Source organism: Canis lupus, chromosome 24, assembly GCF_003254725.2.
Source record: "Canis lupus dingo isolate Sandy chromosome 24, ASM325472v2, whole genome shotgun sequence".
Taxonomy (NCBI): Eukaryota; Metazoa; Chordata; class Mammalia; order Carnivora; family Canidae; genus Canis; species Canis lupus.
In genome coordinates this window covers 662,589-674,374 of record NC_064266.1, presented here as the reverse complement: position 1 = coordinate 674,374, position 11,786 = coordinate 662,589, and the positions used below count along the sequence as shown (strand labels likewise).

The window sequence follows — 11,786 nt, the reverse complement described above, 5'->3', positions numbered from 1 at the left end:
GGCTAAAAAGATCAGTTTTATTTATCCCTAAGAAAAAAAATGGTTATCACAAGTATCTTGTCCGACAGCCTGACAGCAGAGCACTTCACCCTACCCAGGCCCTGCTTTCCCCACACACACGCAGTCTGAGAGGCAGGCAACTCGGATCCGACCACCTGCTGCCCCAGCTTCCTGCCAGAGTGAGATTCCTGTAGCCAAGTAGTGAGGGATCTGGTCTGCCCGTCCAATTAGTTAAACAAACGGAAGAGGCTTTGCTGACAAAGTGGTGACAAATGCTCCTATGATAATCATGGAACAGTGTTCTCACATCACACCAACTGGACCTATTTAATCCTGCACCAGGTGTCCCGTGTGCCGTTAAAACAATGCAGGGAGTCAAACGGGCACAGAGGCATGGTGGAGTAGACTTGGATCAGAAGACAAAGTCTGGAAGCATGGAGTCTGCCCTGGCTGGATCGAGCAGCCAGGACAGAGGGCGCACTGTAGCCCAGTCCCGCTGAATGTCCCTGTCCCCTTGGACAAAGCCCAGCCCCAGTTGAGGTACCCTGGAGTCAGTGTCACTCCAGGTAGGTAAAGATGCAGAACTGGGGCAGGCAGGGTACTTTGGTTAAGTGACTCTTTGAGAAGGGAAATGGCTCCGTTTAATGACCATGGATTCAGGTTCTGCCATGTATTTTGAGTTGTTACAAAATGTATTAAAACAAGTTGGCAACAAAAGCATTTCAGAGTTTATTAGGTTAGGCATGTGACATAAAACACAAAGGACAACAAGCAGGCTACTTGTTGAGGCAGACCTGAGATGCCCCTCAGTTTCTCAAAGTTCTGAGGCCGACGCAGCGGCCAAGCCTGTCCTCCCAGCCCTGGGAAAGAGTCGAACCTGCGACAGAAAGAAGCCCTGGAGAGAAATCCCACAATGGCCGAATTAGTGGAACACATTCCAAATGCACAGATTTGAAGAGACTTACATTCTCATCTAGCAATTGTGCAGTGATGACTGACATTTACAATTGCATCAAGTATCACAGAATCAGGCCTGGTGAATGACCTAATGCAGGCTTCAGCCAAATATGCAGAAAGAACCCAGCCCAGAATAGCAGGCAAAATCTGCAGAAAGGAAACGCTTGCCCCCTTGCAGATGAGAGGAACAATGTGAGAAAGAAATTCCAGTTTCTTCCTAAAATAGACAGGCATGATCGCCAAGAACAAGTCAAAACATGATTCTTTTTTTTTTTTTTTTTTTAAGCACTTCAGCAAGTATTAGTTTCAGGAATCTGAAGCAGAATATGGTATTTGAATACAGAATACGTGGAGAATTTTGATCATCTTCCTCTTCTTCTTCTTCTTCTTCTTTTTTTTTTTTTTTTGGTTGACAAATGCCACAAAGTACAGAGACCTAAGCAGTAGGTTTTACAGCCAGACAGGGACAGATGTTTTCAGGGATCATATCTCAGATTCCTTTGTTAAATCTATTGTTTAAGGTGATGGAAATATGGAGGGGACATTACACCATTTTGTAGCTGCTAGAAAGCCATGCTTTCCTGTTTTCCTGATTCAGACAATGGAGAAACTAAGGAGAAAAATAATAGGAAAAGGCTGTCCTATATTTGCTTTAAAAAACTGCACTATTTTGAATGTAGTACTTTTTTGGGGTCAAATCTCATCTCTGTTCTCTTAATTTTCACAAAAATATTTGTGATAAGGAGAGTTGAAGTAAAATTAGCTAATGATCACAACCATATTCTCTGGAGGTCTTTCAGTGACAAAACTCCAGGTCCCATCAGGATGTGCTCAAACAGGGGCTCCTGATTGGGATGTAAAAATTGCACCACACGTGTGTGTTTCAGGGAGAAAGATGCACTTCCAACTTAGTTCCTCCTGTACTGTGTACACAAACACCCACATACACACTTAACTTTTTATTCTACCTTTTTGCCTAATCACGGGGAGGATATTAGCCTGAATCTCTCCTGTCCTTAAGACAAAACCCACTTGAGTCACCCACTTTATGCTGCTGGTAAAACACCATGCGGCTATGTGGCACCAGATGTCACGACTGTGATAATCAGGCAGGTAGGTGAACCAAAGGGACATGGGCTGAGGCCGCTTTTGCCTCAAGCCCACAATGCTGAGCAGTGGTGGGTGCACCCTACAAAAGACCCCACCAGGTCCACCTACTTCCAAGCATTTTCAAATAAGTGCTTCACCTTTGCACTTTTACACTCCTCAGATTCCAGGGTGGGGCCTGTCCTGCATCATGTATGCAAATGAACAAGAAAAAAGATCAGTGATCATCCCTGAAATTCAGAAAGGAGCATAGTGGGCTGTGTATTGTAGGAGGCATCCTCCCCTTAAATTATCTGCGTTGGGAGATGGAGAGAGAGGAGAGGATGGGTTTGTTCTGAATATAGTTTTTCCAAGAGCATTATCGAACTATGGGAAATTCTATTTGGACAAAAATCTCTGTTGACTTTGCACTTGTTGCCAAGTCGGAGATGCCTCCCTTTGTCCATTGTCCCTGCTGTTCTGCTGCCTGGAAGCCAGGGGATAGAACAGCACCTGGTCTGCCCCTGCCCAGCCCAGGGACGCAGGGAGGAGTCTGTGCGTGCCAGAGCCTACCTCTACCATATTCCATCCCCTCCACTTCTCACTGTGTCACGGCAGAGCCGCCTGGGGAACATCTGGATAAAAGGACAGCTTGCCCATGGCCAGTGGGTGCCTATCTCCCCAGACAAGGATTCACATCCTCAGAGAATGACAGAGATATCAAGACAGTGGTATCAAATGGGACAAGAGTATTTGTTTGAGGCCAGTGGTTTTCATCAGGTTCACTGCCTGAGGTCATCCAATTCCAGGCTCTTGGTCACTGGTCAGAGCGGCTGAGAGAAAAAGTAGGGCTCATTAGTTCAGGAAGGGGCAGATTCTAGGCAAAGCCTAGAATAGGAATGTCTCCTTCCTCTAACGATAAGATAGAATGGTAAAAGCCTGGAGGTAAAGCTTTTGAATTTGCATTTATTTCGTGTAAGCACAGCTACTATCAGCAATGTGTCTAGCCAACTCTTTAAGATCATCTGAACCGCGGCCGGGTTCATTTCCACACAATTGACGGCCACTGGTCCTGTGGCCAGTGGACACAGCCTTTGTCTCCCTGGGTGTTAAACTTCAATATATCAACGGAAATCTAAATAATACTGGATGTCCTTAAAAAGCAAAAGTTCCAGATACCTTGCTAAGTCCTCCACAACCTTCATCTTTCCCTATGCCCACTCCTTCAGTTACCAATTTTCTTGGGAAAACAAAACAAAACAAAACCAAACAAACAAAAACAAATCCTGAAATATAGCATCTGCATTTCAAAATTAGCTGAAGGGTATTTACTGAGGGCTGGGCACCTGGCCACTCTTCCTGCCCCAAGTGCCCGCCTCTAGGACGGATGTGTTTCTAAGGCAAAACCAGAAACAATAGGGCACCTTGGTTCTGAGAGGCAGACTTTGGAATCCCTAGAAGGAAATACATTCCTGTTCTGTTCCGCACGATGACAGCAACAAGCCTGCAGATGACCGGAGACCGGAGTGCCAGTCAGGCAGTTTGTAACAGCTCCGACCATTGGTGAATCCCTGCGCTTTTAAAAATAAATTAAAATTGCTTTGAATGGTTTTTGTGGTTGCAAAAGATTTGAGCTATTCTCTTACCCCCTCCCATCTCCCCTGCTTTTTTAAGAATTAGAGAAAAATGTGACATTTTTCAAGCCAAACGGGGACAAAGTCCAGCCTTCTCGTTCCCTGACTTGAAAGCTACAGCCACGAGTCAGGATCATGTTCTCAGGAAGCAACACCAGCTGCAAGCTATGTTAAAATACCTTATGATGCCAGCTTTCAAAACTCAGCATCTCGTCCCCCTCACACAGCCTTAAAAATCAGAATGAGAGATTTCTCAGGGCTTCGTCCACCTATGATCAGAGCATTTAAATGGTGGCACGCAAGGAAGGCAGGTGGCATAAGAGATGTCTCAGGGCTGCACTGGCTCAGAGATAAGGTGTCTCCAGCTTTTTTTAGTTTGTGTGCATTCATCTCATCAATAGTAAGTATGTGTTAATGCAAGTGCATTTAGGTGGATTGATTCAAATATTTGTGAAACAAACCCAAGGCTTCTCTCTCAAGCTCTTTGGAGTACTTACTTTCAAAATCACTCTCAACTCACTTCATACTTCTCCCACACTTTCCAGATTTCACTTGCAAATAAACCCAAGACAATTAGAGACATTAAGAACTAGGAAATGCTATTTCTAAACTTTCAGCATTCTTACTACCTAAGCAGTTCAGTATACTCTGGTCATTCTGCAGGATTCCAACTATATCAAGTTCAGCAGGGCTTATGATGGGAAAATGCATGAATGCAAACATAAAGAAATGTTTCCAGTCCTTAACAACAACAAAAAAGCTGCTTATATAATTAAACAATTGATTTAGTCTCTGTTCTACTAAGAGGAACAAATAATTTCAATCCTAATTAGCATTAGCAGGCCACCTTTTCTTCTTAGATGATTCCAGTGAGCAGAGAAGCCGTTCAAAAGGAGCCCCCTTAGCACCTGACGTGTAAGCCCCTGATCCACAATCAGTGGGAAAAATGAAACCCAATAGTCATGTTGGAATTTGAAAAGGGAAAGTGAGTGAGAATTGTTAATATTCACAAAATTCCTGAAATGACATCCCATCCCATTGCTTCCACTTCAGGAATACCACACACACGTAGAAAATACCTGTATATTCCAAGTGGTCAGGCTTTTAAGAATGTTTACAACTGTTTGCTAAGATTCCGGTCCAGTCTTTTGGAAGGATGCGGATCCCACCCCCCTTCCGATGCAATGCGTAAAGATTGGTGATGGCCAACAGTCTGTGTCTCTGGGGACCTCTCCCCTCCAGGCTCCGAGTCAGCAGTCTGTTCCTGGCGTTGGACTATGGAAAACAACCAGGACAGCATTGGGAAGCTTCTGGACCCGCCATGCACATCTTTGCCCTGGGAGAGACCCACACGCTCCATGCCCCAGGCAGGCCCAGTGCCCTTAGAGGGCGTGTCTGGCTGCCAGCCTGGACGTGGCCTGCTCCGTGGTGCTCTTTGACCTCCTGCGCTGCCCCCTCCCCCCCCCCCGCCCGCCCGCCCCCTCTGGGGGACCTGGGGCCTCCTTTACCTGTACTGATTCTCCGAGGCCCTGCCCTCAGCTCGCTCGGGAGCCCAGGAGTAGCTGTCAGCCGTGTTCTGGGGCTTTTTCTCCTTCTCCTCGTGCTTCTTTGCTCTCCGCCTTCGGTAGACCAGTAGCCCTAGCGCCAGAGCCAGTAAGAGGAGGATGGCCACCACAGTGCCCAGGATGTAGAACAACAGCAGCTTCTGTCCGTCCGTGCCCTCATCGCTGTGTTTGGCCGTGAAATCCTCGTCACTATTCTCCCCACGGCCGGCGGTGGCCCTGGGGTGACGCGTGCTTGGCTCCATCCGGACGCCAGGGGGCCCACTGGGAGCCTGCACGTCCAGTGCGGCCAGGGTGATGGGGTAGGTGGGTGCGAGGGAGGGTCCTTTGGTGGCCATCGCCTCCGCGGAGGCGCCCTCGGGGGCCCTGGTGGGGCTGGATCTGGGGGCAGAAGCCACACCTTGCGCTGCCCCGTCTCCCGCATCCTCCCCCTGGGGAGGCCCAGAGCTGGCCACCGGGGCCGGGGTGGGGCCCGGGGCGCACGAGACCCCGTCAGCACCCAGCTCCCAGCCCGGCAGGCAGCCGCAGCGGAAGGAGCCCTCCGTGTTGAGGCACAAGCCGTCGCAAAGGCCGCGCCCGGGGTCTGCACACTCGTCCAAGTCCTGGCACTGGGCGCCGTCCTCCCCGGCCGGGACGTACCCCTCGGCGCAGGAGCAGTGGAAGGAGCCGGCCGTGTTGGTGCACTCCTGGGCGCACGGCGAGCGGCCCGGCGCGCACTCGTCCACGTCCCGGCAGGCCCCGTCTCCGCGGCCGTCCGGCTCGTAGCCCACCCAGCACTCACAGCGGAAGCCCCCGGGGACGTTGACACACTCCTGGGGGCAGCGGGAGGTCTGGCACTCGTCCACGTCCACGCAGCCCCGCTGGCTCGCGTCCAGCTGGTAGCCCGGGGGGCACTGACACTCAAAGTCCTCCTGGTGGGATCCCTGCACGCAGGTGGCCACCCCCGTGCACGGGCCGGAGCTGCAAGGGTTCCGGGACTCGCAGGTCACCAAGTCGTCCCGCAGCCTGAACCCCGGCCGGCAGCCGCAGCGGAAGGAGCCTTCGCCTCCCTCGAAGCAGTCCTGCTGGCAGCCCCCATTATTGAAGCTGCAGACCAACCCAGGCCTGACGCACAGCGGCCCCGAGCTGCCCCAGTCGAACACACCGGGGGCCTTCTCCCTGCACAGGAAGTGCTGCTCCTGACCGTGGTCGCCGTCCCCGCAAGCCACGGTAGCCACGGAGGCGAAGGGCACGACCTCCAGGGAGGAGCTGGTGGCCTGGAACGGCGTAGTGTAGTTGATCCGGCCCGGGCCCCCCAGAGCCAGAGGCTGGCACATGCCCTTGAAACTGAACTTGCACACGAAGCCCTCGATGTTGCTTACGGGGATGCTGGGGCTCCCGCAAGGGCCCTCGGACCACTTGGGGAGGCTGCCGGCCTGGGGCTGCGGAGACAGGGGCAGCTGCAGGGACACACAGCGCCGGGAGGTGCAAGAGTTCCTGACCTCCTTGTGCCAGTTGGTGAAGAGCGTGTCCTCTCCGCCGCCCACCCAGCTGAAGCCCTTCAGCGGCAGCCTGGGGTCCAGGCACTTGCCCTTCTCGCGCTGGAGCCCGATCCAGAACTTGCGGTTCCTTGCTTCCAGGCCGGCCTCTGACTGCAGGAGTTGGGCCAGGGCCCGCTGCACGTGCCAGGCCTCCGCCTCAGTCCTCACCGTGGCCAGGTTGCCCCCGTTCCTGCTGCAGTGAAGCTGGGCCTCGGCTGCGCTCAGCTTGCCCGCGTGGGCCGTGTAGCAGGCGCTCCCCGCGCACACCACGGCCGCCCTGCGAGCACCCGCCGCCGCCGCCGGCCCCAGGAGGCCCAGGAGCAGCAGCGCCTGCAGTAGCGCCGCAGAGGTGGCCATCCCCTCCCGTGTTCCCCTGGGCAGGAGGCCAGCGGCCCTGCCCCGACAGCAGCAGGCGCAGCTGAGCTCCGAGGAGCCCCGAGTGAGACGGTCTCAGCCCCTGCAGCTCTGCTATGGGCCGCGAAGACTGAGGGCTTTTCACATCCCCCTGATCCAAGGCGCATCCTGTACTGCTGTACTTCTTATTTCTTACCGGATACCGGGGCTTCCTGCGCTGACTCCTGTTGCCTTCATCACGCTTTTGTTGTTCACAGGGGAGGTCAGGCGGCTGCGCAGGGTCCCTGGCTAATGGCTGGGGAAATAACAGCAGCTTGGGGGGGGGGCGGGGAGTGGAGGCAGGGGGCTCCAGCCCAGAGACACCCGCTGCTTTATCTGGCTCCCTTGTCTTTCCCCTCTGCAGGAGCAACTGAAATGGCATGCTACCGAGTGACTGGAGGCTTTCGGAACTTGACTAGGAACTTGAAAAAGCTCACTTAGTAACCCGAAGTAAAATTCCACTTTGGTTTGCAAACAACCAGAAGAGGAAAAAAAAAAAAAAATCTCAGACTTGAGGCCACGGATGGTTATAATTTTCAGCCTTTTTTAGAAGCAAACTGGATTTTTCTTCTGCTTATCTCATGTTCCCTTTGGTTTTGGAAGTCTTTTTTCTTTTATCCCCCCATCGTGAACTTTAAAATAGATGGGCAGTTTTTAAATAGGGACTGCCCGTGGGAATGACTGAACATCTAACACAATGCCAAGCTCCTAAAGAATGTTAAACCAAAGGGGATGAAATTTGGTAGATTTCAGGGTTTCACAGTGCAAATATTGTATTGTGAGGTGGCAGGGTCACAAAAAAGCATCAGAAAGAAAAGAGGAAAATGTTTCTGGCCTCATGGCCCTGGACTTGCATTCCTGCCTCCCTGGCTCAGGGTTTCCAGGAAGGACCAGAGTTCTGAGAATCTCCGCTGCAACCAGGAGGCCCCTTCCGCTCAGCAGCTCATCAAAAGCCCTTGAAGCAAACGGCGCTTTTCCTGCATTTGCAGATGTGTTACTCACCCGGGCTGGCTTTGGTTGGGGCGCTTCCCCCAGAAGTAGACCCTAGGACAAAGATTTGGGACAAGTCATTTATTTGAGAGGGGGAGACAGACAGGGAATGGGGGGAAGGGACCAACAGAGAGTGCCTGAGCACACTGGTGACACTGGGTCTCCATGGTCACTCCATGGGTCCCTGTCACTCTGGGTGACATCATCAGTTTTCCAAGCCATGGAGACGGGGCTATGGCAGCTCTCTTTCAGCTACCGTCTTCTCTGGAGATGACAAATTCTTGACACTCTGGGCTGACAGTGAGAACCTAGTTGAACAGAGGGAACACTCAGGTGGAGAATGGCAGGGGACTGCCAAGGGGCTATGAACATGACATCAGTGTCTCCTACTGATGCCATCCAAAGAGATTTGAGTTAGAGTGTCATGGGGGTTACAAACTCACTGGCTTTGAGCCTCTCCAAGGCATGAGGTGTCTCAGACTCTAGTTGGAGACCCTTCAGAGGTATCCCTTTTGTTCTTCTTATTTTAATAAGATATTTGAGACACTCCAGGAATCATCTCTCAGAACCCATAGGATCCTCCTGTGCTCTTTAGTGCCGTCTATCCACCCACTCATATTTCCAGCCAGCTAGCCAGCCAGCCAGCCATCCACTCATCTATCCATTTACGCACCCATCTATCCACCTGCTCACCTATCTATCCATCCATCCATCAAGCTAGTCAGCCAGCCAGTCAACCAACCAGCCACGCAATGTTATTTAAGTCCCTATCATGCACTGGGTTAGGCACTGGAATTAAAGGCAGGAACTCCTGCCTTCATGACCCTTGAAGTCTGAGTGCTTGAATTTGAACATGTTGGACAGTTGTAGCTATGATGGCTACCACAGGGAGAAGTTGAGAGCATCAGCAGAGGTACTGCCCTAGTTGGGATGTGGGCTTTAGGATTGGCTCCTTGGATGGATAATGGCAATGAAGCTAGAATCTAAAGGAGGAATAGTCAAGAGGGAGAATGATTTCCATGAGGGAACAGCATGGACAAAGGCCCTGTGGTATGAGGATTGTGATATTTACAAGGGTGTGAAGGGTAGGCCGTGAGACTGGAGCCTGAAAAATGGGAGGGAGGACCCACCAGAAGGAGGAGCTCAGTGAGCCCAAACAATGAAGATTTGGGGTTTTGTTCTGAAATCCATGGGAAATCCCTAGGGGCCCACATGTTAAGATCTGCATTTAGAAGACTAGAGAGCAGGCTGATGGCCCCAGTGGTACAGGGCAACCACTCAGCAGGCAACTGCAGGTTTACAGGCACAGATGACAGTGACTTGGCTGGCCTGGTTCCCCTGGACTAGGGACAGCAGATTTAGGAAATGATAATGGTCCAGAACAGGCTGTTCTTGACATTGGATGGAGTAGGAGCTGGAGGACATGAGAGGAATCCAGAAGGACTCCATGGCTGTCTGCTTATACTACCAGGGCTTAGGGATCCTGGAAGACAGTGTCCACTGAAGGTGGAGAAATGGGGCCCAGGCCAGAGAACAATTGGAGAGAGGCTTCCTCTTGGGGCTGAGGATCTTTCTGCCTCCTTAGGACTCTGAATTCACCCCCTTGGGAAGCTGAGGCAGTAGCCAGGTACAAGGGGACCTGGCAAGGCTGGAGCCCCTGACTGCAGGCCAGCTAGCTAGGTGTATACTTAGCCTTGGTAGGAGAGTCAGTGTTGACCTCTGCCTGGGAGAAGCTGCGTTTCTAAAGTTTTATTTACTTTAGAAGAAGGCGGGCAACTTCTTGACATTTTATAAAATCAATCTGATGATGCTGTCTTGGTCTGCAAGGCAGCCTGGCATATACTCATAGCAGAAGATCTTCCTCCTGATGTAGACTCCTGGCTGTGTAGCCTCAGTTAACTGCTGTGATCTTGCAGGATCCACTCAGCGCACTGCTTGGTTGGTGCTTAAGGACTCGGGTGGAATGAGTGACTTAAGCTTATTAACCAGTCTGACCCTGTCAGGGGATTCTTTTGCTGGCAGTTCTTCATCTTTCACATGGGAACTTCCAAATCAACTTCTCTTCACTTAGCCAAGTGTTGACATCATAAAGAAGAAAACGAAGGAAGGACATGTGCTGTTTATTCATTCATTAACCCGGGAGTATTGTAAAGTTCTGACTGTGAGAAAGACCATGTACAGTGTAAGAAGCTCCCTGCTCTTAAATTTGTGAATTCCACTTCATTATCTCCAGTAACTTGGCCATCTAAGCCTTGCTCTTGCTCCCCCTCATCTGTAAATAAGGACATGGGAACAGGGCCTCTGGATGCCTCTCTTAATCTAGTGTCAACAACAGTGAACCCATGTAATTGCGTATCCTTCTCTCTTCTGAAACTGGAGAGAAAGCAGACCATTGAGAGAGCGGGGACAAGGTCCACTGCTGCCCTCACTGTGTGGCACCCAAGGAACCGAACCATCTGTCTAAACCACACTTGTGCAGGTGGCCTCATACTGACCCAATGACTGTTAAGTACAGTGCAGTTTTCTCTGCTGATTATCTCCCCTGCCCTTGTGCCTCACAACTTCTGACTTGCATTTTGATTCTTGATCATTCAGTCACCTCCCGCTGAGCTTGGCTGAGTTAACTCTCCTGGCACCTGACGGCCTGAGGTCTCTAGTTCCAGGTGTCCTGCTGTCCCTTCCGGCCCATAAAGAGGTGGCAGGAGCATTTGGGGGCTTGGAGGGGGGGAACAATGCCTGTGAGCTCAGTGGAAGGAGAGCTTGCTTTTACCAGGCGGGATTTAGCTGAGCTCACAAAGTACTGGGGATTGTTTGAATGCTGACTTGGAGAAAATTCTGAACTTCACATACTGAATTCCTTCATGGAATTAGTCTATGTTTCACTTAAAACTTGGGTGGCTCAGTGGTTGATCATCTGCCTTTGGCTCAGAGTGTGATCCCGGGGTCCTGGGATCGAGTCCCACATCGGGCTCCCTGCAGGGAGCCTGCTTCTCCCTCTACCTGTGTCTCTGCCTCTCTGTGTGTCTCTCATGAATAAATAAATAAATAAAATCTTTAAAAAAAAAGAGTCTCTTACGGTTTGCTTCCTGTTTTTATCTTGTTTTATTTTTCCTTTCCTTCCCCTATGTTCATCTGTTTTGTTTCTTAAATTCCACATATGAGTGAAATAATATGGTATTTGTCTTTCTCTGACTGACTTATTCACTTAGCATAATACACTCTAGCTCTATCCATGTCATTGCAAATGGCAAGATTTCATTCTTTTTGATGGCTGAGTAGTATTCCATTAAACACACACACACACACACACACACACACACACCACGTCTTTATCCATTCATCAGTTAATGGACATTTGGGCTCTTTCCATAATCTGGCTATTGTTGATAGTGCCAGTATAAACATTGGATTGCATGTGCCCCCTGGAATCAGCATTTTTTTATACTCTGGATAAATCCCCAGTAGTGCTATTGCTGGGTCGTAGGGTAGTTCTATTTTTAACTCTTTGAGGATCCTCCACACAGTTTTCCAGAATGGCTGCACCAGCTTGCATTCCCACCAGCAGTGCAAGAGGGTTTTCCTTTCTCTGCATCCTCACTAACATTTGTTGTTTCCTGACTTGATCATTTAAGCCATTCTGACCA

At 50.6% G+C, this 11,786-nt stretch overlaps 1 protein-coding gene across 1 annotated transcript; it reads right to left on the bottom strand.

Moving 5' to 3' along the window:
* Positions 1 to 705: 705 nt before the first annotated feature.
* CD93 (CD93 molecule) lies at positions 706 to 7,272 on the bottom strand. Its single transcript, XM_025469100.3, has 2 exons — positions 5,186 to 7,272; positions 706 to 4,952 (listed from the first exon to the last, which is right to left on the bottom strand). The coding sequence occupies exons 1-2, from the start codon at positions 7,114 to 7,116 to the stop codon at positions 4,928 to 4,930; spliced, it is 1,956 nt and encodes a 651-aa protein (XP_025324885.3). The 5' UTR covers positions 7,117 to 7,272; the 3' UTR covers positions 706 to 4,927.
* Between the last annotated feature and the right edge of the window lie 4,514 nt (positions 7,273 to 11,786).